General features: G+C 46.2%; 1 protein-coding gene and 1 non-coding gene across 2 annotated transcripts; one reads left to right on the top strand and one right to left on the bottom strand.

The window, feature by feature from the left end:
- Window positions 1–11,503: 11,503 nt before the first annotated feature.
- Window positions 11,504–14,148, bottom strand: LOC119397413 (uncharacterized). The gene is made up of 3 exons (XM_037664840.2): window positions 14,008–14,148; window positions 12,707–12,919; window positions 11,504–12,175 (listed from the first exon to the last, which is right to left on the bottom strand). Exons 1-3 carry the CDS (start codon window positions 14,146–14,148, stop codon window positions 11,504–11,506), a joined length of 1,026 nt encoding a protein of 341 aa, XP_037520768.2.
- A 3,973-nt stretch (window positions 14,149–18,121) lies between these two features.
- Trnat-ggu (transfer RNA threonine (anticodon GGU)) lies at window positions 18,122–18,196 on the top strand. Its single transcript has one exon. It is a non-coding gene; the product is annotated as a tRNA-Thr (tRNA).
- The last annotated feature ends 7,748 nt before the right edge of the window (window positions 18,197–25,944 follow it).

The raw sequence follows: 25,944 nt of genomic DNA, 5'->3' as shown, positions 1-25,944 counted from the left end.
GGAGCGCTGATCAATAAATAAGTCGAAAAAAATAAGCACCAGGTTACATGCATCAAGCAGCACTGGCAAGGCAAGCATTGACAGCTTACCTACTTGTAGTAAATGAGTTCTATGCAAGCCCGGATTATTTACGGAAGATTAGAGAAAAGCGAAATAAGCATTGTCATCCATCCAACTGCCGCAGAAAGCTATAATATGAACGCATACGTTCATAGAAATAAAACCCCGCAGTTGAGCAAAGATTTATGCAGTTCCAGACAAGCACTGAAACCCAGAACTTCAGTTGAGCTTTACCGGATAATACATAAATCTGGACAGCAGGGGAGTCCAGGGAACTCCGCTATCAAGATATACTTTCGTGGAGCCCGACCACATTCTAGAGCGTCTCCTTGCACCTCTGAAGCTATATCTCTGAAAAAAAAAGAAAGAAACCTCTTACATCATAAAACTCACAATGGTAAGCAATGTCAGGTTGCTGGGATATAAGTCGCTTCTTTGTTGTGCTTCCGATTCCTTACTTATAACTACGGGCGGTCCTACACGAACTTGACGTGGTATGTTTTAAATGAAGCATATATATCTTTCAGCGTCAGAAACGCTTACGTTGCCTTAGGAGTGTAGAGGACTTACTTTTGACAATAATTATGGTTGTGCCACTTTCTTTTCACTCACTACGTTCACTCACTAGGATCACTCTCTACCGATCACTCACTACATTAGAACCGTGATTGACACTGCGTGCTTGACCGGACGTTACGCCGTACAAATAATAGCGTGACGTAAAGGTCAGTGGTGCGAAATAAACCTGCCTGTCTGCTTCATCCTTAGCTATGTGCAGAATTTTTTCTCACGTGCCCATCGGAACACGAAGCCTGACGTGAGAGGGTTACAACAATGGAGAAGGTAACACGCGCATTGGCTACGAATATTCGAGCTGGAGGTCAACAGATTTTACTACACGAAAGATAACAATGATAAAAGGCACGCGTATATATATAGTGTGTCTATGTGCGAAGGTGGGAGCATAGTATAGAATTTTTTTTTCGCGTCCGTCCAATGCGGCCCGTGACTTGTCTGCGTATTCTGCACTGCTATAACGATGTGTAGTAATAATAATAATAATAATAATAATAATAATAATAATAATAATAATATAATAATATAATATAATAATAATAATAATAATAATAATAATAATAATAATAAAAAGAAGAAGAAGAAGAAGTTTATTTGCCATCTTTGTGAGATACAGATGGGAGATGTGTAAGAACACCGGTAATCAACGCACCCGACATAAACATTGGTAAAACATACGGGATGCTTATGACCTAGGTCATGCATGAAAAAGAAATCATGAAATGTCCCTCTCCTGCCTTCAGGGAGCTGCTTCTACATCTTTTTTATATCATCGAAATGGCTTCTGCGACGTCAACCTCTTCGGTGCTACTATCGCTGCTTTGTGGATGTTTTGTCGATCCTTTCGAGAGTGCATTCTCTTGTAATGAATATACTCAGAGATATCTTTTCTAATCAATACAATTTTTTACACTTTTTAAAAACTGGGGAGAAATATTACACGAAATGGGCATCGCACATATCGTGGGTCATGGTCACGCTAAAGACATTAACCTACTTAAAATTATTCAGCTCAAAGAAATTAAGTTGGTCCTTTCGAAGTGTCGTCGAACCAACACGCCTACCACTCCCACGCAGAGATAAAGCATCCCGACCATGCAGCTTCTGTGGAAAATCTACGGGGCACATTTCTCTTTGTAACCAGAAATCAGCCGTCTGAATCTTTAACTGCCTCCCAAGCAAGAATTAACGTTTACAGCTTTTTCTTATTTTCCCCAAAGCTACACGCGAATGGACGATATTGCTGTTTTTATTGGTATACAGTACACATTCATTGGACAACGCGATTTTTTTATGTATTACCCATTTGGACCGAAAAGTGACTTAGTGAGGCGCGAGATCGGGCTAGTTGGCAGTCCATGAAACGCCTTCTTATATTCCTGGTGCAAAAGCTTTTGAACTAAGGCCTAAAGTCGTAAAATGTGATTGCTTGTATTCTGAACACTTGTGCATAGTGTTTTTTTTTGTTTTACTATTACTCATCCTGCCTGGGCCCTGATATGGCTGCAGTATGTCGTGAAAAATTTGCACGTTTTTTAGTGGCGAAGCTCCTTACGCAGTGGGTCTGTCCATCCTCCGTTTGTAGGTTTGTTTGTAGTAGCCACCTCTACCTCGTGGCAAGCGCGCGTTCTGGTATGCAATATAAAAAGAAGACGACGTTGACGAGTGAGACTCTCGTGCGTGTTCGCCTGTGTGGCGTTCTTTCTTCTTCACTGCGCCTCGTGTTTTCAACGACACCCGAAGACAACATTTCAGAAGTAACGCGCCATGAGGCTCCCTCTTGGCACGCTTTCCCTTTAGCTCGGAGTCGCCAGATGGAATTCAGACAAGGCTGCGGAACGCAGGGCACGGAAGGCGGCGGCAAGCGCGCGCTCGCACCAGAATCCTGGGTGAGAGCCCGCGAGGCCGAAGCTGCACGTCGAGCCGCGAAGCAGATTCCCGCCGTTCGAGCCCGCGAGCCGACGCTGCTCGACAAGCTGCACGCTGCGGCGAGAAGACCCCGCCGTTCGAGCCCGCGAGGCCGAAGATGCTCGACAAGCTGCACGGCTGCGGCGAGAAGACCCCGCCGTTCGATCCCGCGAGGCCGAAGCTGCTCGACGAGCTGCACGGCTGCGGCGCGAAGACCCCGCCGTTCCAGCCCGCGAGGCCGAAGCTGCTCGACAAGCGACGGCTGCGGCGAGAAGAGCTGCACGGCTGCGGCGCGAAGAGGCCCCGCCGTTCGAGCCCCGAGGCCGAAGTTCGACAAGCAGCCCGCGAGGCCGAAGCTGCTCGACAAGCTGCACGGCTGCGGCGCGAAGACCCCGCCGTTCGAGCCCACGAGGCCTAAGCTGCATGGCTGCGGCGCGAATGGGATCTTCAAAATGTGGAAGACCGTGAAGCGGCGAGAAAGCGCGCGTACGGGCAGGCAGAGCCCGAGGCTGTGCGAGCACGTGATGTGGCTGCAAAATGCATCAGGCGGGCTCTGCCCCAAGGCGCCGACGCGCGCTTCCAGCGGGACTTCCTTGATAACAGTTTCGGCCATGTCGCACACATGCGGTGTGTGCGACATATTGTGGTTCTCAAACAATATAGTCACAATATCATCCATCAAGAAGGACCACGCTCGCGCCAATGCCATCGCCGTGCTGCAGCGCGAGTTCTCTTCGCCCCACTCATCATCATTCACCGCGTGGATATGCTGTGATTTTTTTTTATTTTTTCTCTCTGTCATCATTGTAAGTTCGGTCTTGTCGACACAACAGCGAATAAGTTAAATCTCTAGAGTGCACTCTCTCTTCGAAAACAACCGCAATGACGACGCGGCTCTGCGGCACTCAAAAATGACTGATGGTCCCCTCCGTGGGCTTTGTCGTGGTCGCCGCCGCAGCTTGTGGACTTGTGGTGCATTAAGCTTGTGGTGTGCATTAAGAATTCGTTGCTTGAGAGCCCCTGTTCGTCTCTAGCGGGTTAGCTAACGAGTCGATATTGAAGGTATATAGAGCTTTCTTCCTGTGTTCCTTCGAAGCTGGTGTCAATTAGCCAGTGTGAACTGGCAGGGCAGTCAAGACAACTTCAACAGCACTAATGAATTTGTTTGTTCGTAGTGCTATTGCGTCGTTGTGATGTTTAGAATTCAAAGTAGGCAATGGCGGTCAAACTGCGATCAGGAAGAACATGCGCTCGATTATTCATCATTCTGTGTAACTCACATAAATATTGTTATTGGGAAAGCTGCTTTAACAACTGGGAAAAGCTTACACACTCTGAAGCATTCAATATACATGGAGTGAATTATTTTAACAAAATACGGGAGGGCTATTTTGCAAAGACCTGCCGGTTTCCAGTCAGCCGAAGGTGTTCACCAAAACAATGTCCTCAGCATGCATTTTTTTCGGATATCTTCCCATCTATAGACTACCTTCAACCCACTTTTGAACTGCATATGATCACTCCTCCCCATTTTCCGGTTTCCAAAATTGTGCTTTATTAACATTTCATTACGCCGTAAATTTTTTATCACTAGCCATCCCATGAGATTTCAGTAACATTTAAAATGGTAGTCGTCCTCATGATAACAATGCTTCTAGCTTTGCTAAGGTGACACACAGTTCTCGTGGTCACATTTGCAAGTCTTTCAACGCGCGTAACACTAAGACAAGCGATAGGGAGAGTCAAATCTGCAAAATTGAAGTAAAATGTTTCACATTGTTATGCGTGCCTATCATTTGCCCGCTGCTCTGACGAGCGAAACTCGAAAGCCACCGCTGGTGGTATGCTGGCGCAAGCGATCATTCGCAAAGCAAGGTTGATCGCAATCGAGGTTTATGGTGCATGAAAAGGGCCGCCAGCTACCGCGTCGGCACCTTCATTTCGGAAGGCAACAAGCATGGGAACGCGCTGCCAATTAGGCGCACCGAGGCTCTAGCTCAGCATTTCAACAAAGTTCAGGGAGCAAAGCACAGCAGAAAAGACACCTCAACACTGGAACATTTCGCAAGACGCTCCGGGAATTATACGTCGGAGGCGTTCTCGAGGAAAGCCCTTCTCCCAAAGTACTCGTTCAGTAAGTTTTTGCCGCATGGTAATGGGTATTTAAGTTCGCGTTCGTATAAGTCTCACCCGTGCGCTACGCAGCGTCGACACACAATAAGGATTTCCCACGCGCCATCGACCAAAGGGCAGCTAACCTTACCCTTTCACGATACAACGAGAACTTTCTTCGACCTCAGATTGACTTCCAGTGCTCGTGCATGATGTGTCCTGTTCATGGTTTTTCGTGGTACGTTTTCCTGTTCTTTTCGTTTCTGTGACTTTTTAGTCCATGGCTAATTCAGACGGAGCTCTTCTTTCGTGATTCGAGAGAGGCCGGGGTTTCGCGTTTCGGTCTTGCCCTTACGTGAGCAACGAGCTTTCGTTAGTCCTAATGGCCCGTGGTGGGCCGCGTGGCTGCCAGATAAATCTTGTTCAGTGCACTCACCCCGATGAAGGGGCGTGCGGGCCGACAAGCTAGCATGTGCGCGTCAGTGGCACAGCAGGAAGATAACATTCAATGCTACTGGACAGCTAATTTCTGCTTCTTGTTTTCGCTTTCAGATAGAGAATTTTCTTTTTTTATGCGAAACCGATGAATATATGTGTTGATGGGAGCTATTGCAAACATACCGCTACAACAACAACCTCGTTCCCAAGTATTTTTGATGATAGGGCTAAAAAGAACATTTTTGTGTTGTGCTTAGTTCGTAGAAACTACTTTACGACATCAGGATATTCCAGTTTTCTGGTGAATCTGATGTTCTGGTGTGCCTCGTTGAGTGGTACACAGCAACAATGGCCACAAGGTCAATATGTAAGAGGAACCGACACCCAGTAATGTTGTATGATTAACTTCGCGTATATAGTTTCCATTAATTACTCGGAACAATGCAGAAAATAAGTTCCACTCAGTCAACACGTTGTTGGTAGTCATTATCAATACTAAAGCGGACGTTAAACGAAATTTCTTCCTGTTTAATTATACATTGTAATAATTTCTATAACCAGTGCTCCGTGAGCGTACATTCCTTCGCGAAATACGTTCAAGCAATCAGTGCATGGTCACATCGAGCATTGAGAACCTTTAATCGAAGCTTTTATAACTCACTGAATTGAGAGGTGGGGTCGTACGCGGAAAACCCCACGCCGGCGAGCGTGCGCAAATGCGGCCTCCGAAGGTGCACCGGTAGCATACGTATTTGTATGCGCCGTTTGCTGTAATTGATGCCCTCTAGATCGTGGGTTTTCGGCGATCAGCCTTTTCTGATAGACAATCTGATCTTTTAACGAGGTCAATTGCCATTTCACGTTACCATATTTCATTGTTGCCCGGAGCAATTGAAGTTTTATGGTGCAAAGCACGTGGATTAACGCCCGGTTCCCATCATGCAAGAAGAAAACAGTTGAGAGGAAGCATTCCACAATGCGATAAAAAGAAAGCCAGAAAGAAATAAATAAAGGCTGATGACTTCACACGATGACGTCATCAATTGACATCGATCGGTCAATGGTCGGCCGATCCCTGATGTGGCGCAACCGGTGCGTTGATCCCGGAGGCTGTGCAGATAACTTAAGTGAAGCGGAACGCCTTTAATACGTGTTTCTCCGCGTCATTACAGCGTATTGGCGCTGCATTAGATCGTCCGTGCGTGGCAGCTATCGGTCGACCACTCATTGTCAGAAAGACGGAGAAGCAGCGCGCTTATGAAAAACGCTGACGACAGCACAGACAGGAGTGAGCCTGTCAGCTCCTCTGGTCACGCACCTTCACAAAGTGGGATGGCTCAAATCTTTTATTCGCCAATTTCTAAAGCCCCACCGACATAAGCAAATGTAGTTATAGATGCATAGGCACAGCACATTTTTCCCCATTCTCGCGTTGATGCCACCACAATAACGTGCCTTTCGCTGGCTGCGCAACTTCTCTTTTCAAGTGTATGACTGCACACACACATATAATATAACATAATACAGTATAAGGTAAAGAATACAAGACAGTATAATGCAATGCAATTTAATTTATAAAACGAATACACCGTTGTTAAGATGATCGGTGTGAAGGTATACTCCTGCCTGTCACAGGATCAACAGGCGTTCAACCTGGTGATGCACAACTCAGCGGGAAAGAACATGACCTGAAGACACTGATATGCCTTTAAGGTCTGGTACATTATGTTACTTTCTTTGCTTTTCGTTCAGAAATGGCCTTGCATCAGATATACCTCGCATTTCCACATTCCAGTTCCCGCTTTCTGTCCTGCGCTCTCATCTCGAAGCCTCATGCTGTATTATTGGCTGAAAATAGAACGGGAAAACATGACGCACAAGTCAAAAAGTAGACGGGACGAGGTTGGAGCTAGCAACAATAAATTATTGCCGAAAAACGATCATCTATGCCCCCTGCAGCTTCGTTAAGTGTTTTGTCATAACGAACTCTATTATGCAAAAACAAATTAAGGGCTACGCCTTCTTTCAGAGGCTTATAGGACCCAAAGAAGAAAAATCCATTTTCATATCAGTGAGGCCGACAGATGTATCCTTAACGCACGCCTCCTGTGTTGATCGTTAACCTTTATAACGTGCCAAATGGCCCAACTCGCAACCTGACTCAACTGCTGACCTCCTCACATGTATGCATCTTCCACGGCGAATCTGTTCGCCGTCTTGTCATATCTTATCGAGGCTTTGACTAGATGTACTTCTTTATATGACATGCTGGCTTCCTTTTTCACACTATAGTTCAAGGCTGCTTCAGCGACTCGATGGCTCCACGCTGCCCATGGCCTTTCTTTTTATTCTGCGCTTAGGCACCATCGATCTGCGGCTGCACCAGCGGAGCGTGTGGGTGGCTTGATGAGATTCCGCTCCCAGCAATCGTGGCGGAACAGCCGCAGAGCAGACCAGCCTTCCTTACTTTTGTTCCTTGTAAAGGGTACCATGCCGTCTAACGCAGAAAGCATCAGACCCTCTGAAGCGGTCCTTTTCGGGAAAACGCCAGCCTTCGACATTTTCCAGAAAGGCCCGTCCCGTTCCCGTTTTTTGGACGCGCGAACTCGCTTCGTTCTGACACTCGTGAAGACAAAAAACGCATGGGGTCAAAAGGAAACGGTCGCAACATCGAAGCGAATGTAAATGAACAGTTTGCCGAGAATGTTCGCGTTTCGTATAGAAATCACGATAGCCCTTAGATAAGGCAATACGTTAATGGTGGCCACGTTAGTGTCTTTCCTAAGACATTACAAGCAAGAAGTCGACTGGTGCTGTGTGCGCATGCCACTTATATAAATGACACAAACTGCACTGCACGTAAGCTGCTTGGGTGGCGGTTGCTGAACAGGAAATATTTGTAAAGTGCAGGCAGTGAGTGTGCGTGCGTGCGCGCGCTTGCGTTTGTGTGTGTGTGTTTTGTGCGTGCGGTGCGCGCGCTTGCGTTTGTGTGTGTGTGTGTGTTTGTGCGGCGTGTGCGTGTGCGTGTGTGTGTGTGTGGTGTTTGTGCGCGTGTGCGTGTGTGTGTGTGTGTGTGGTGTGTGTGTTGTGTGTGGGTGTGTGAGCGCATAGCGCGCGGCCATAGCCTGCTTCTGATAAGTGCTGAATATCCGTTGTCATTTCTAGTAAAGCAAGTGCATTTGTTTAAACTTTTTTTTCTGGAACGACTTAGTGTTGTTGCTCTGGATTGGAAATATGTTTCGAAATCACAGGACGGTATTCCAGTTGGCAAATGCAGATGTGTATAACTTGCGGAATGGCATACGGAGATTGGTTATCTAGATTCTACAAAACTAAGCCGAGAGAACAAAGTCCACGCATAACAAAGCGCTTAGCGTTATCAGATAAATGTAAGGTGCTATCAGAGAGAACACCGAGATTTTGGTCCCACACAACCTTAAATAATGGCACAAAATTAACATAGTACGAAAATACCACGCTTCAAGACTTGCGAGTGAAACTCGTGAGTTTGGTCTTCGTAATATTCAGGGAGAGGATGGTGCTTTTGCAATGTCCAGAAATGATAACAAATCTCACTACAGCAAGCGACATTTATTAGCAAGACAAAATTTCATTAAATATCCTATGTCACCGTAATATAGAAAAAAAAATCCGTATGGCGAAAGAAAGGTGAGGAACAAAATATGGGGAGGGGCGAAGCACGTTGCGAAGGGTGTTTCAGCTCCACTAGCGTGACACCTGGGTAGGGGCGAATCATGCAGTGTGCACCGTCGTTTTTGAAAGCAAAGTTGCTGCTAATTGGCAATGAGAGACAGAAGAAGAAGAAGGGCTCATCGAGGTAATCGCCATATTGTTTTGAGAGAGATTTCTTAGATGAGGAACTAGTGGTGCCAAGCTTGAAAACTGGCATGTAGGGAAGGGTGTTTGAGCTCCACTAACCTCCTCGGAAAACTGCGTTTTAATGCAGCTTATCCTAGGGTCTTTGTTTTTCACCTTCATCAACATCACCGCCATCTCTCATTGCACATTAACAGGGATATTGCCGTAAGTTGCCTTCGTGGTACACACCGCAACGAGCTACGATGTATGCTTTCCAGGTGAAACCATGACATTTGAAACCCATTTTGCGACGGAATTTAACAAATTTCTGTTAATTAATGCGATTAAATCCTGCTACGTCGTCGGCAATTTGTTGGGTTAACTGTTGCCTTGTTCACTTTTTGTGGACTAGTGGCGGGTTCTGGAATTTAGCCAATTTTGTGGCGCATGCACGTTTATGATGGACCGTGACGACGACATGACACGCTGACAAGCCGAGATCGTAAGGTGCTTAGCCCTTAAAATTAAAAAAAAAAGATAAAAGAACCTAATGCTCATCAATGCTAGTTGCCTTCTACAAAGAAGTTTGGCCATTTAGGCCAACATGAAATTTATCAAGAAGCCTACGCAGGATATTCACAAATAAAGGGGCAAAATGAAATGCATAAGTTCATCCGTAAGCAACGAGTGGCTGACTACTTCAAAAGCCTTGCTAAGCTCACCGTAAATTGTGTGAACCTTTCCTCTGAAATATAGGTGTGGAGATCTGCGTCATAAAACTAGCCAGAGTTGTGATAGTTTGAGACTTGTGAGCCTTGAGATATGTTAGTGAGTCTTGAAACTTGTCAGTTATGAACCGATGCTTATTAGCAATCAATGAGTTTTTCTCAGCAAAAGAAAACAGGTTGCAAAAAGCCTGCTAAAAATATGTGATGTAGCACACGGGCTGGCACTACCTATCTTGGTTCCCTGCCCACATGGCAGGACGTCCACTCCCACAACCCAACCTCACGAAACGGCTCATGACCCAGCGCGAGAGCTCACCCGCCACGACGATCAATCAGCCACCGAAGAGCTGGGGCCAGATATACAGTTTAATGACCCCTTACTAATCTTCCACGAAATCACCACCCACTACCGCAACAACAGAAGCCAATACCCCTTACCACACACAAAGCTCAAACGCGCGCAAGCGGTAGCCTTTCACATGCTACAAACGAGATCGTACCAATCACACGGCCGACTGAGCCATTACAACACAGACATCACTCCCCAATGCCCAGATTGCAGAAAACTTTGTTGTTCACTCTCGCACATGCTATGGCAATGTCCCGCGTTACTTCAGGGACCTCTCACCAGTGAATCCGACTGGGAAGAGGCACTCAGGAGCTCCGAGCTCCAACACCAACTTAAGCAGTCCAGAGGGCCCAAAAACTGGCGGAACGCCACCACGTTCCCGCCCCAACTCGGGCGTCGCCTACGGTAGCGGCTGCTAATGTGTCCCCCCTGGATCCCCCGGAGGCTTAAACTCCTCAGGACCTATGAATAAAGTTCTTGACTGACTGAGCACAAAGAAGTGAAATCGGGTGATAATTCAGAGACATATACATTTACAGCCAGAAATAAGCGCAGGAATAACACCAGCAGTTAACAACAACAACAACAACAACATAATAATAATAATAATAATAATAATAATAATAATAATAATAATAATAATAATAATAATATAAATACAAATAAGGGCTATTTCAAACGTGTGCATCTTCTACGTATATATTTGGTTCGGTTAAATAGTACAAGGAAGTGCAGTTTGCTACGTTTACATAGAGCAAGCCCAAACGTGGAAACAAGCAAAAATGGAGAGACGTAATTGCAGTTGCAAAACTACTGTAATCCGTCTACCGCACACACCGCGCGGAAATCAAGGGATCCAGCAGGAACGCGTATATGGACAACCTTTATCACACGTTCCCCGCTTCACGTGGCCATGGTCTCTGGGGAAGGGCAGTCTCTACTCGTACCGCACCTCGTATTGTGGAAGCCGTGCGATTGCTACATTCCCCTTTCTGGAGAAGCGAGAAGGTCACATAATTGCATCCAGGCAGCCGCAGCTTCGAGCAATGACCTGAGTGAGGAGTTAATTAGGAAGGGTATCTCACTTAGGGAGTCCCCAAAGAGTTTGCAGAGGCGCGCTCGAGGCTCAACATCCCCCGTCGGATGGTGTGCGTGGTGAGGATACTTTAAAACGGGTGTCGGGGATCGCTTTTCCCGGCACCCGTTTTGTACGTTTTTTTATGTTTGTTTTTGTATGTTTGTTTATTTATTTTTAGCGAGTGAATTCGGCAGTGCATACTGTATCGAGCGTCTTGTAGAAAGCGTCTGCACACGGTGGTGGACACAAGAACACTGGTTTATTAATAACAAAAGGAACGCTTGCGTACAGCGTTGCCAGGCGTTGCTCTATTGGTTGTACACAGTGTTGCCTTGTTGATCGCCCGTTACATCCTCCTTTCTTTGAAGGCGAAGCACACAAAAAACTCTGAAAACACCGAAAACATTTAACGTCGGTCGGCAACTGTCCTCTCTTCTAGGCTGTTTCATTCTGCTGGAATCCGTGAGTGTAGGTCAGGCGAGATGGTAGTCTTTGTTGTCTAGTGGATCGTCGGCAGAAGTCGTCAGTGTTCGGTAAGCCTGAGGTGCCGGCTGGCGGTCGGTCCTGCGTACCCTGCGGAGGTTCTGGCCCCTGCGGTATGGCTCCACTTGTAGATGAATCGGAGGTGTCGTCGCTGTCGTCGGCGTTGTAATGGGAGAATCGACAGAACGCTTCTGGCGTTTTGCGGAGGTGTTGTCTATTTCGACGGAAAACCCGGCCATCTTCTGTCAGAACGGTGTACGACCTTGGCGCCACGAGATCTTGGACTTGTGCTTTTATTTCCCATCTACCATCATTGAGAACGCGGACGACGTCTCCCTTCTGTAATAGAGCAAGTGACCTTCTTGGGGTCTTTGCTTGCACATGTTTTCGCACGGGCCTTGGGGGTGACACTGAGAAATCTGGAAGCAGCGTTCTGAGACTTCGTCCCATCAGCAGCTCTGATGGCGACCGGCCATCCTCAAGAGGACACACCCTGTAGTTCAGAAGGCCCAAATAGAAATCCTCTTTACTCCTCTCCGTCTTGTCCAGAATGCGCTTGATCACTTGGACGCCCTTCTCGGCGAGTCCGTTGGATCTGGGAAAATGCGGACTTGAAATTGTATGCTTGAAGTCATATCGAGCCGCAAAATCTTTGAACTCTTTTGACGCGAACTGAGGGCCGCCATCACTACAAACTTCTAATGGTAACCCGTGCCTTGCAAAGATCTGACGTAGTTTCTGAATGACGGCTGTTGCTGAGGTCTCCTTTAGCTGTTCGACTTCAGGAAAATTAGAGTAGGCGTCATAGACAACCAAGAAATTCTTTCCAGCATGCTGGAAAAGATCTGCACCAACTCTAGCCCACGGCAAGTCAGGGACGGCACGCTGAAGAAGGGGCTCGTCAGGTTGCCGATAAGCAAACTTCTTACAGACGTCACACCTGTCAATAAAATGGGCAATATCTGCTGCCATTCCTGGCCAATACATCAACTTGCGGGCCCTCGATTTGCATTTCCCTAACCCGAGATGCCCTTGGTGCACTCGTCTCAGCATCTCCGTTCGCATGCTTGCAGGTACCACTACTTTGGTTCCCTTTAGCAGTATTCCGTTGACCACAGTAAGCTCTGCTGTGGAGGACTTTAGTTCACCCTCTACTGGGATTGACGACTGCAATCTCAAAATGACATCTTGCAGCGTTTCATCACTGGCCGTTGCTGCCTGCAGACGGGAGAGGGTGGCTGGACCCACACTTGAAGTAAGGACGCCAACAGCATGAACTTCAACATCTGTTGTGCCCTTGCCTGGGTGTTCCTGTGCGGGGATTCTTGACAAGGTGTCAGCAACAACTAATTTGCTGCCTGGAACATACTGCAAATCAAATTCATATTTCAGCAGCCGAAGAAATAGGCGCTGCAGACGCGGTGGCATGTCACCTATTTCTTTCTTTGAAATCGCCAACAATGGACTGTGGTCAGTTTCGATAGCAATATGTCTTCCAGTGACATAATCGTTAAACTTTTCACAGCCGAATGTTATGCCTAATGCCTCTTTTTCTATTTGAGCATACCTTCGCTCGGTTTCTGTGAGTGCTCGCGACGCGTATCCGACGGGACGCCAATCGCGTCCGTGTTGTTGGAAAAGGACCGCTCCGAGTGCAAACGCAGACGCGTCCGTCGACAGTTTCGTGGGAAGCTCGGAATTAAAAACAGCCAAGACTGGCGCTTTCGTCAGCATCAATCTTGAGTTGTTCCCACTCACGCTCGTGAACCTGCGTCCACTCGAAAATTGTATCGTTTCTTATTAGGCTGCGCAAGGCCTCAGTGTGGGCTGACAACAGTGGCAAGTACTTTCCAAAATAGTTAACTGCTCCAAGGAAGCGCTGGACATCTTTCTTGGTCTTTGGTGCAGGTTGGTTTAAGATGCACTTTATCAGGTCGGGATTAGGCTCAATACCTTTGGAGCTAATTTTATCACCAAGAAGGTGATTTCAGTTTGCCCAAAAATGCACTTTTCCGCATTCAAGGTAAGGCCCTCAGCCTGTGCCCTCGCTAGCGCTTTGTGCAGGCGTTCATCGTGTTCCTTTTTGCTAGAACCCCACACAAGCACGTCGTCGATGTACACACGCGTTCCTGGGAGGTCATCGAATATCTGGCTCATGGTACGCTGGAAAACTTCGGGTGCAGATGCAATACCGAACGGTAATCGGAGATACCGATAACGACCGAACGGAGAACTGAATGTGCAGATTTCTGAAGTCTTTCTATCTAGAGGAATTTGATGAAAACCGCTGTTTGCATCAAGTCTGCTGAAAAACTTTGCTTGCGCTAGCTCACCCTCGATTTCTTCCCGGCATGGCAACTGAAAGTGTTCTCTTTTCACTGCCCTGTTAATTGCCCGTGGGTCATGCAAACTCTTAAGTCTCCATTTTTCTTCCTCACGATAACCAAGGGACTTACCCAGTCCGACGGCTCTTCCACTTTCTCAATGATGTTCGCGGCACACATCCGGTCGAGCTCTTTCTTGAGTGGCTTTCTGAGTGCGTAAGGCACGCGCCGGGTTGGCTGTACTACGGGGACAGCGTCCTCTCGAAGCACCATTTTGTACTCGCGCCGCGTCCTTCCAATGCCGGTGAATAGTCTTGGATATGTCTGCTTTAGGCTTGTGTATCCGTCGCTGTTGTCCACCGCGTTGACTCTGTTGACCAGACCAAGTTGCTCACTAGCCTCGAGGCCCAAAATTGCTTGCTTCTTCTTTACTATGAAGAACTCCAGCAGAACGTGTCGCTTGTCTAACTGCACGGCGAGGCGAACCTTTCCACAGTGTGGTATTTCACCACCCCCATAATGACGCAAGATGCTCCTCGTGGGGTACGGCTGCTGTTTAGTACCGAGCCTGTTGAACAGCGAACGCGGCATCAAGTTGGCCTGCGCTCCGGTGTCGACCTTCAGCTGCACCTGCTTTCCTTCAATGTTCGTTGTTACAACCCAATCGCGACTTTCGTGACCACGCTTGCTTTCCGTTGTCCTGATCTCCAGAACGTCGAAGTCACCGTCGCTCTCCACTCCGTCGACCACGTCATCAACTGCTGCTCGGTTGCTCGTACAGCAGGCGGCGAAGTGATTAGGCTTCATGCAGTTGTTGCATATTTTGCCGTACGCCGGACACTTTCTTGGCGCGTGTGACAAGGTTGCAGTACCGGCATTTTTTTCGTCCCTTCTTAAGTGGCGTTCTTGAAACAGGTTCAATCTTGTTTTCTTCAGCCCACGCTTTATTTTGCGATTCAGCAAGTTCCTCAGCCTTGCAGTATTCCACTGCTGTGACGAGGGTCAGGTCCTTCTTGCGAAGAAGTTTTTCAGGCAGGGAAGCGCTAGAAATGCCATACACGATTTGGTCCCTCAGCGTGGAGTCTCGTAAATCACCGAAGTTGCACGTTCTTGCTTTCAGCTGCAAATCCCGAAAGAACTGTTCGAATGGCTCTCCGTGTGCCTGACGACGCGAGCGAAACACATAGCGTTCGTAAGTCTCATTACACTTGGGCAAGCAGTAGGCTTCAAACGCTTTAACCAAAGCATCGTAGTCTTTAGCTTCCTCGGCGTCAGGTTCAGGGTATTGAACACATCAATTGCTTCTTGACCGGCGACGTGCAAAAAATTGCAGCTTTCTGCTCCTTACTGCGTGGTTTGATGGGCTCCGTAGCTATCAGGTACAGCTCGATGCGTTGCTTGAATGTCTGCCAGGACGCCGCTGCGTTGTCGCCCAATTGCAGTGGCTCGGGCGGGCGTAGTTCAGTCATCGTGGCGTCCCACTTCTGACACCATGTATCGAGCGTCTTGTAGAAAGCGTCTGCACACGGTGGTGGACACAAGAACACTGGTTTATTAATAACAAAAGGAACGCTTGCGTACAGCGTTGCCAGGCGTTGCTCTATTGGTTGTACACAGTGTTGCCTTGTTGATCGCCCGTTACACATACCCCTCACGTTCTTTGAAAATATTTCCTTTTGTCTTCTGCTTCTTTTTGAATAGCAACGTTGCTGACGATATCGATTTAGCAGCCGCGATTTCAGCGAGCAGCCTGGCTCTGCCGCCACATGTTTTTCCTGCTTGCTACAACCTGTGTACACTGCATAAATTACTCCACGTGTGGTCAGTGAGGTATTAAAAAAAACTGTTTCAATGCTTGGGAATAGAATATTTTTTTCTAAATTTGGCAGATCCCACGCGTTGTGGGAATCGGTTTCATGCGAAGCAGTCAGCGAGTGCTTCTATGCTGTACTTTATGGCTTGAGCCAGGCGTTACGAGGTGGAACGACATGTTTTCGTAAGTGTAGTAGCAATGTGCGCATCGTGGGCTTAGCAGGCAGGTCGACAACACTGGCGTTTAAAGGGTAACTGATGGTGCGACGTAACGTCAGCACTAACGTTAGAGTACATAAGTCACCATTATCGAAACTAAGTGGCACTTTATGGTGCACCCATGCGAATATCACAAGTAACTTTCGTTAATATATTCCACCGTGGTCGAGCAATGCTTCAACATAGCTTGCTGAATCATAGAAATTCAAATGTAATGTTTATTAGACTGCTATGAAAGCGGAGCCAACACTGGAACCACAGACGTTAATGTGATATGACGCCTGTATCGTAGGAGTACATATGACTGTTTATTGCTTTCGTGTAAAATTAGATAGCAAGCACGGCAAACACAATTGACGTTGCACCGCCATTACGCCTGTATAGGCTGTTTTTCCAAACAAGTTTATAGACCCGGCGTGGCTATGTGGTAGAATACCTGATTGCCACGCAGAATGCTAGGGTTTGATTCCTGCTGGGATCCTAATTATTATTCTCTCCATTCATCGGGTCAACGCTGCCAATGTCGGTTTTTCTTAACACTCTCTTATTTAAAAGACCAATGTCTCTTCTTGCTTTTCCAGGGTAGATATAAACTGTCATTCACCTGTGGCGCCTACCCGCATACTACGGCCTTTTGTATAGGGGTATGCGCCACACGTGTCTGGATGAGAGGGTTTGATGACGTACGCCACAGGATTTTCACGTTATTCATGTCATGACCAGATAGTCGTATTCGTCAGCCCCTCTTACACTCCCATACCAATTTCGGTCTACACCAAAGTAAGGAAATGACCACTAGAGCACCCAGACGTAAGCGGCTAGATAGACAGGTAGATAGATTGATTGATAGATACGTAGATAGAAACGCTCAAAGTGCCAAAGGTCGCTAAGAAATGCTTCGCATTTAATAACGTCACACGTAGAAATTTTCTGGATCCTCACTCTATACATATACGTTATGAAGTATAACATTTTGTAAAGGTAAACACGCTTGGCACTGTATTCTTATTAGATGTATTAAGTTATAAGCGCGGACAAGTTGCGCAACAATAGGTCTCCAAAGACGTCCAAGAAAATTGACTTTTTTCAGCAGGAGTGAACGACCGTACCTCTTCAAAGGGACATTAAATCTGTAGAAGTCATTAAAATACTGGGTTTGAAATTCGTTGAAGTTTTCCTGGAGAAACGCAATCTTTTTTCCTTCGGATTTCGGGAAACATTTCCTACTGCTCCCTGCGCATTTTCATAGTTTCACTCTTTTTGGTGCATATAGTTATGCATGTCATGAGAAGAGTAGTAGGTGACGCTAGTAAACGCACCAACGTGTCCTAAAACCATGTCAATAAAATCAAGACATAGTTACATGCGTACACTTGAGAAACATAGTTTGCTCTTTCATGAGCATAAGAGAAGACGGCTGGTTATATGGCTCAATTATTTTATTACACACATTTTGAAAAAGCATTCCGGGACGTTAATTCTTGAAAAACATTTTCGATAGTTTTGCATACTTTACGATAGTAAATTTTACAGCACGGTAGTAATCTGCTTGCGTATTGACAATTCGGGTGTCGGCATAGCAAACATGTTTTGTTGCTGAGGCCTTGCAATCTAGCTGTAATCTCTAATCAGGCCTTGTAAGCTTATACTGCTGAGCAAGCTTCTTTCGTCATGGCCGTGTTCTGTTCACCGCTGTGTGCTCTCTTAGTGAATATATTATGTTAAGGCTTTGAACATTCTTTTTGCTGAATCCTTCAGCCCACATAATTTTGAAGCCTCGTAAAACTGTACGGATAATGCGAGCTTTGTTTCAACAATTAGCGTAATGCGCTTTCTATATAAGAAAAATGAACTTGGTGATTGTCACGGTGATTTTTCAATGCGTGAGAGTTAAAAATATATTTGTTTATTCTGCCTTTAAACAGTACGCACAAACAGTCGTCAAGGTTTCTTTATTTTTAATAAGAAACGATGTATAGTCACCCTATGTCAGTCTCAAGCGAAATATAAAAATCTGCACTATTCTTCTACGACAATATTTTGAGGAAGTAAAAGCAGAATTGTGGTATAATATTTTGTAGTTGTTTATTGACCCAACTTATGTCCGGTAAACAACGCAAGCATGAACCAGGTTTCTGTCGCGCTACGTATGCGCTCACGAGAAGACGCCTCACGAGAATGCACATATATGCCCTATAAAGTGGACGGGGTTATGGCCGCTACCGTAGCTCAGTGGTAAAGCATCGGACGGGTTATTCGAAGGTCGCAGGTTCGGTCCCTGCCGGCGGCAAGTTATCTTTTCGTCCACTTTACTTTCTTCACATTTATATCCGAAATATTACAAATAACATATCCTACACTTTCCTTGTCATTATTGTCTCTTAGTTGTTACTAATATTGTGTCTAACAGAGGAAAAACGAGCCTTTGAGAGCCATCTTCTGTCCCTCTAGTACCTGCAAGGTCAGAAAGGCCATGCGGCCAATCACCCGCACTTATTTTCTTGTTTAAACACCACACGCGCGCAGGGACGACATTATATCACGGGTGTACTTCGTTTGCTCGTTCGTACTCGCACACCTTCGAGACGCGGAGACCAAACACGGCACATTGGACCGCATTTTCTTTTAATGTCCCCGAGAAAGAACGCAGCAAAGGCAGCAAATGGTATGCGGGAGAAGAGAGGACGACAAGACGGGAGAAAGCACTCCGAGAAAAAGAGGGCACGCTGTTCGCCTCCTTGAACATTTCTTTTTGCCTTGTATCACACGTCTTTAATGCAGAGCCATATACGACTACCATGATTGCGTTGCTCTGTTTCTCTCTATATAGTACGCTTCCCTCCAGAGACCCTGGCGCATGGCCTGCGCATAGACGGCAGGTGCCTCGCAAAGTGTACGGCCTGTACGATTGAAAGGCTGAAGGACAGAGATTAATGTAGGGGCAAAAGCACATCCGGAAGTACAGGAAAGCAAAACACAACTGGGCTGGAAGTGCCGCTTCAGTGAGATTTCTCTCTCGGTTTTCGTGACGCGCCTGCATGTGTGCGCGCATTGCTTTGCCTGCTTAGATATATAAGCGCGTCTGAGGGCGGGCGTTTACCTTAAAAGGTGTACAATACCCCGGGATAAACGGGGAGCGATCCCATTTCGTGTCGAGCCAAGCACAGATGGGGCGTGCAGCGTTCTGTTTCCGCTCGCATTCGAATTCTAACGCTTCACAAAAGCTTCATTCAGTGATTCGGCTTTTTTTGACACCCGTCTGCGGGTTGTGCTGCACTGCACCTAAGGTTTACTTAGTTTCGCGAGATTTCCACGGTTTCGTTTGGTAGCAGAAACTTCTGCTGGTGCTTGTATCTTTCTATGCTCTTTCTCTTGGCTGTTTTGTTACCGCAGCAATCTGCTGGGCCGAGAATCTATTCCGAGAATGTCACTCTTTCAATGAAATCTCGGAGGGCCGATGTCCCTCCGAAATAGGTGCAAGGTGAAATGAAACGAAAGAAAAGAAAGATCAGGCGTGCAGTCGGCAGAGCTTTCTCTGCAAGCATTTACGGTAGCAGTGCAATCGTCTGCGAATAGCGAGGAAGCATTTTCCGCGATAGTCGCTGAAAAGTCTGAAAGAAATTATCGCTTTTCTCTTCGGCTTCTCTTGGATAGAGGGAGACGTGCTTCATCCGTCCCTGCTATACGCGTAGGCATTCATTTCAAGCTGGCCGCTTGAAAAAAAAAGAAAAAAAAACTCTTCGCGAATTTATAAAGTGCGGGGTAGTCATACATATGCGTTGAATGTTCGGAATACGCGGTACATATTTGCAGCGTCACTCCGCTATATGCTAAGTGGCCGCTCAATTACAACATAATTTTTATTACCTGCTTAACAGAGCAATGTAAAGGAATTCCACTGTAAAAGAAATTGCTCATGCCATCAACGTTTTTGGATATTAACTTAGCGTGAAAATAATGGACTTCATAGAGAAAAGAAATGTTGTTTTAATCATTTCGCTCTATGAGGAAGCAAGAAAAAAAAAGTCTAGAAGGCAGGGAGGTTAATCAGAAATATGTCCGGTTGGACGCCGTAAGCTGCGGAGTGGGAAAATATACAAAGAGAGGAGGGAAGGAAAGAAGAAATGATGAATAAATGCGCTGACGCGTATGAAGACGGTGGCAATGCGCAATAGACTCTAGGCCAGATATGGAAAAAAATTGTATTTGGGTTGATGACAGAATGCTTGATCTTATTTCAAACTGGGATCTGGATGTTTGGGAAATCAGAAACTTCCATTATGCTTCAACGTAAGCTAACTATGATAAAATTAAACTTTCTACCCTGTGCTCACGGAACTTCCCATAATTAAAAGGAGCATGTTTGCAGCAATTTTATCCTCTCTCGGTCTAACTTATGTGAAGAGAGCGTGAGGGTACACTGCTGGCGCGCTTATTGAACGTGATAATGCTAAAGCCTTCGTCGCACAACACTGCAGTGCGCCTGGCTCTCGCACTTACCGTGAGAGAAATATGGCTTAGCGTGAGAAAAACTTTTCCATTAAGACGTCGGCTAGGTTCTCGTTCTTGTAGTTTTGCCGCTGTCGCTCAGCAGTAGTAACCGTCATGCTTCAAGCGAAAAAAAAACAGCAAAAAGAAAACTCAAGGATATATGGTACCAAACTTTCTCGCTCCCGCAATATAACTGACTTGGTTAAGTCTTCCGAGAATATGTTATTCATTTTTTTTATTTATTCGTTCGCGTGGTTCTCATATCGTCACTGTGACTTACAGCCCCATAGTAATTTACCGAAACAGTTTTGGTTTCGTTTCCGTTTTCCAAGAGAGATTGATGCTGTCCTGCAAGGTGTGAATCATATAGTTGTAACAAAAGAAGAAGAAAATAATCCATTTCTTCGCAGAGGTTGAGGCCTCCGTGTTGAAAACGTCTAGCGTTTCTTGCTGCGTTTGAGGTAGTGTCTATAGCTCGCACATCTTCCATTTTTCGGAATCATTGTTTTTTTGTCTGAATATGTTTTTGAATAGCAGGAGAATGCTTCACATTCTTGTGGCAGCGCTACTGAAATAAGCTTTTTCCACTGACATTCGGCGCATTGCATTGAAAAATATAGAAGAAGAAAGGCAATTAGGCTAATCAAGTTGCACGTGATGCCCTACCGTGCAATTCGTAAATTGAAAACAGCGGGAAAAAGAAAACAAATAGTACGGACATAAATGTGAAGTCATGGACGCGCTTACACAAAACAGCGTGCACCAGGCTACCAGTGCTGCTTCCAGATCTGAGTCTTCCAAAGAATGTCTCTCAGCATTCTGGTGTCTGTGTGTGCTGGTTGAGTCCATGCACCGTGCAGAGCTGCTGCTCACGTGACTGTGTTGAGATGCGGTGAGCCATGTGCCATTGTTTTTCGTGGTAACGTACCGATTTGTATGGGTTCTGCCTCCCACAAATGCAGTTTTCACAAAGGTTGCCTGTGTTTTGTATGTACACTTGCCTTCCGAGATTATCATACATCTATTTTCTGCTCAACGTGAAGCCACGGAACAATTGTAGGCAAACATCGTTTCAGCCACATCAGTGTATTTTGTTTTATGCTTTTGATCCCAATGCTTATTTCCGCTCGCTTCCCCTAATTCAGTACTTCATTTTTACTCGACGGATTCACCACGCAGTACATGTAATAAAAGCAGCGAACAAAAGCATCAAATAAAAGTAAAAAAGCTCTTTGTGATGTAGGATAAGATGTTGTCTTCCGCTGAACTGTTTAATTTTCTTCCCCGTGAGATGGGCTTTGGGCTGTACAAGGCATCTGGCCGGGTTATGATCTTGTTCATTTATCAAGTGCAGATATTTAACGGTGAAATGGCCATAAAGCACTAGGTTATGATCCCAGTTTTCGCTCTACCGAGGTCACTTAGAATCGAGAAAGCACTGACTTCTTTTATGTTCACGGCCACAGATTTCCTCCTATTATGCATATGACAGTTCACAATACTTTCACTTTGACCTTCAAGGTTTTATTTCGCTTATTTGCGTACGCGCATAGATATGCCTCCTCCCGGTCAATGTGGTGTCCGGGCATCACCGTGGCATTCTATGCTTTAACAGTGATATATCTGAAAATTGCTGCTAGTTGATGCAAACTATGAATGGGCGGCTAGTCGTCTCAGGCTACACGCAAGTGACTGATGCATACATCGAGGTATCGCCTGCTCCCTTCTCTAAAACTGTGCTGCACGCACTGAGGGTAAAATAAATGTAGTTAAATGAAATGCATAATACGCGCAGCACTTCTCTGTTTAATAATGTAGGTTTTATTCGGATATCTCAGGATAACTGAATAATCGTTCAGCAACACCGTGCAGTCTTCAAAGTTTGAACTTTCATACTGTAGGTTCTGCTATTGAACTTCAGCATAGCTGAATACGCGAATACAACTTGTGCCATGCACCACAAAAAAAAGCATTGATTCGAGGTGTACCGCCTGATAGTTAATAGAATACTTCCTAGAAATAACAAAACACACGCCATAAGAATTCATCGCAGTCAAATTATTGTAAGGTACACGCACTCATCAGAAAGTTAGCAAGAGCTGTTAACCGTAGCTCATAATTTAAATGCATACATGTCCTTCATTTTATTTCATGCTTAGCATAAGAGTCTTAATTATGATCTTTCTTGCATTATTATATAAGAGCCCCACTGACTATTAGTGGCGAACTTTGACATCCGGAATGAAAGTGCTCTGGACACTTTTCGTGACGGAAAACATCTACCGCAAAATAATGTTAACCATATCTGGTACACTGTTCCACATTTCAGACGGTCAGGTGTAGCACTGCTTGAAGCTGTGTGGAGTGGCTTCAGCCGAAATTGTTGTATAACCTAAATACGCGTGATCCAGAATGAGCCTATCTTGAGCACTCCAAAATATGCACGGGGCCGCAAGTTGACAAAATCGATCCTATAGGCGCTATAGAGGCTCACTACTCAGAAGCCTTGTCTGCTTAACGGTTCTAAGGTCATTGTATAAATTGATGTTCTTTCCATCTTTTAATTCTATTGAATTTCAGAACGCGCAGTGTTGCTTCATGAGATCCGTGTCTGCCGTAACACTATCAACATACATTTCATTTCTGCCTACTACAATAAGCACATCGCGTTGACTGCCGGAAACACGTTTATCGCAGTTAGCTTATCCTTTTCTTATCGTTTTGACATCGATCAAACCAACGGTGATCAGCTTATTGCTGTTCAGCCTATCCTTCTGTACGTATCATTGTCCTCGGGTTCTTTTGTCGCGTATCTTCTTTAAACGCACACTGACACGCAAACATTATATATATATATATATATATCTAGAGTCCGTCTTCGGTTGCCGTAAAATAAATAGGAAAAAATAAAAAGGTATAAGCATCTAACAAACAGTTTACTTGTAGACATTTCGAACGGCGACCAATCTTCAACAACGTCTACAAATAAAAGTTGTTTAGAAGCGCGTATATGTATATATATATATATATATATATATATATATATATATATATATATATATATATATATATATATATATATATATATACGCGCGCTCGAAAAGAAGCCCGATTTCTTAAGCGAATTTTTTTCTACTCAATTCATCTTTTCTTCCTTCGGCACCAATTCCTTCATATCTCGGTCTATGTCGTGTACTGAACGTATTTCATGGCCTTTTTGCTTTTTTTCCAACCTAATTCAGGTGATTTCTTTCGGCTCTGGCACGGTTACTGATCTCCCGCAGTACTTTTGGCCCTTAAACTATTCGGCTGGAAATCTCCTCTCGTCGTCGCACAGGCGGTAAGCAAGAAAGGCGGCCCTTTATGACAGCAGAAGTATTTTCGGTCGAGGCTCCGTCGTTGGAGAGTCGGAACACAGGCCGAGTCTGACTGCGCAACAAATGCTCAGTTCGCGCAGAAATCCATTTCCACAGCTGTTGTTTCTACACTACTGTATTAGCACCTTTCCCGAGCCGTTCCATAATCAAACCTTCGTTGCGCTGAACTCGCACTACCATGCAGTCACTGTTATTATTAGGTGTCGTAGTCAGCTATAACTAAGTCAGCTATAACATTGTGACGATGGAAAGCGTTTATTTACAAGATGGGAAACTGCAGAGGTGTAAGCTCGGCCAAGAGTCAACGGCGTCGCTCGCGAGCCAGTCCAGCCTCGTTCTCCTCTTCGTCGAATTTTCGCTCGCGCGTTTCACTTCCCGGTTCGCAGACGATGCCCTCTGGGCGAGTCACTCAGATGGTTGATGGTAGCACGGTTTAAGGCGCGCAACGTGTGCCAGCTGTGTTTTGCTAGAGCGGCGACCATTGCTTGTGACGCTCGAGATTACGTACGTGACGTCGCTGAGGCGGTCAAGAATGACGAATGGACCTGAATAGTGTGCCAAGAACTTCTGGCACAAACCACGTTTGCGGACTGGTGTCCATAACCACACAAGATCGCCCTTAGTATAAGATACGGAGCGATGGCAGGCGTCGTAACGTTTCTTAGAACGCTGTTGGGATGCCAAAGTTCGAAGGCGTGCGATGCGACGGGCTTCTTCTGCGCGGCAGAGCGTCTCGGCTACCGAGGTTTCCACGTCTAGCGTAAAAGGTAGTATAGTGTCGAGACAACATCGTGGGGAACGAGCGTACAACAGGTAAAATGGAGAGTAACCTGTAGTCTCATGCTTCGCGGTATTGTACGCGTATGCGATGTGAGGTAGCACTTCTTCCCAGTTTTTGTGCTTGGAATCGACATAAATAGACAGCATATTCGTGAGAGTCCGGTTCGTGCGCTCTACGAGGCCATTGGTCTGCGGGTGATATGGTGTGGCATGGCGGAAATGGCAGGCAGACAGACGCAGGATCTCTTCAACGACGTCGGCAACGAACTGTCGTCCGCGGTCGCTAATGACAACGCGTGGAGGACCATGGCGGAGAATTATAAAGCGAAGCATAAACTGCGACACGTGCATGGCCGTTGCAGCAGGTATTGCAGCAGTTTCTGCGTAGCGCGTCAGGTGGTCAACACAGACGACGACCCATCGATTGTTACTGCTCGATCGTGGAAACGGACCGAGAAGATCGACACCAACTGTCTCGAAGGGAGAGTTAGGAGGTGGCACAGGATGGAGAAGTCCTGGCGGTGTAGCCGTGGGACGCTTGTGTCGTTGGCATTGTTCGCATCCAGCAACGTATTTTTCCGTGTCGTGTCGCATCTTGGGCCAATAGAACCTTTGCTGGATTCGTTGAAGCGTTCTGGCGAAGCCCATGTGGCCGAAGGTTGCGTCGTCGTGTAAGGACTGAAAGACGTGAGCCCGTAAAGTGCGTGGAACAACTAGAAGCAGACGGGCGCCTTGTCCGGAATAATTCTTCTTGTAAAGGACGCCTTCATGAACCACGAAACAGCTTGGGTTTGCGTGTTCATTCGCGGAGGCGAACAGAGAATCTAGGGAGTGGTCCTCGTGTTGGGCTGTCCGGAAAGTCGCGAGGTCAGGGAACTCGGAGGTAATAGCGTCGATATACTGGTCGAAGTTGTCAGCGTCGCACTCAGTCGTCGGTAGAGGAAGGCGCGATAGGCAGTCGGCGTCTGCGTGCCGGTTACCGCTCTTGTAGCGTACAGTGAAGTCGAACTCCTGTAAGCGCAAAGCCCATCGCGCCAGTCGTCCAGATGGGTCTCGGAGGCCTACCAACCAGCATAGAGAATGATGGTCGGTGATTACCGAGAAGCGACGGCCGTAGACGTATGGGCGAAACTTGTGCACAGCGAAAACGACGGCGCGGCACTCCTGTTCTGTGACTGTGTAATTTCGCTCTGCCTTGCTCAACGAACGACTCGCATAAGCTACCACGTGTTCAGCATTGTCATGGCGTTGAACGAGCACAGCACCAAGGCCGATTCCACTGGCATCTGTGTGAATTTCCGTTTCAGCAGAAGGATCGAAATGGCGTAGTACCGGTCCTGAAGTCAGTATGAACCGAAGCTGCTTAAAGGCTGCTTCGCAATCCGGTGTC

Source organism: Rhipicephalus sanguineus, chromosome 6 (genome assembly GCF_013339695.2).
Source record: "Rhipicephalus sanguineus isolate Rsan-2018 chromosome 6, BIME_Rsan_1.4, whole genome shotgun sequence".
In the NCBI taxonomy this organism is placed as follows: Eukaryota; Metazoa; Arthropoda; class Arachnida; order Ixodida; family Ixodidae; genus Rhipicephalus; species Rhipicephalus sanguineus.
This window is presented reverse-complemented; position numbering and strand designations above follow the sequence as displayed.

Bases quoted from the DNA above. Each gene is read 5' to 3' on its own strand.
- LOC119397413 (XM_037664840.2), bottom strand. From the start codon at position 14,148: ATGGTGCTTCGAGAGGACGCTGTCCCCGTAGTACAGCCAACCCGGCGC. The intron at 12,920-14,007 runs GTAAGTCCCTTG...TTTGATTTGCAG, and splicing joins TGGAAGAGCCGTCGGACTGG to TATGTTCCAGGCAGCAAATT. The intron at 12,176-12,706 runs GTAGAGGGTGAA...TATGACTTCAAG, and splicing joins GATTGCAGTCGTCAATCCCA to CATACAATTTCAAGTCCGCA.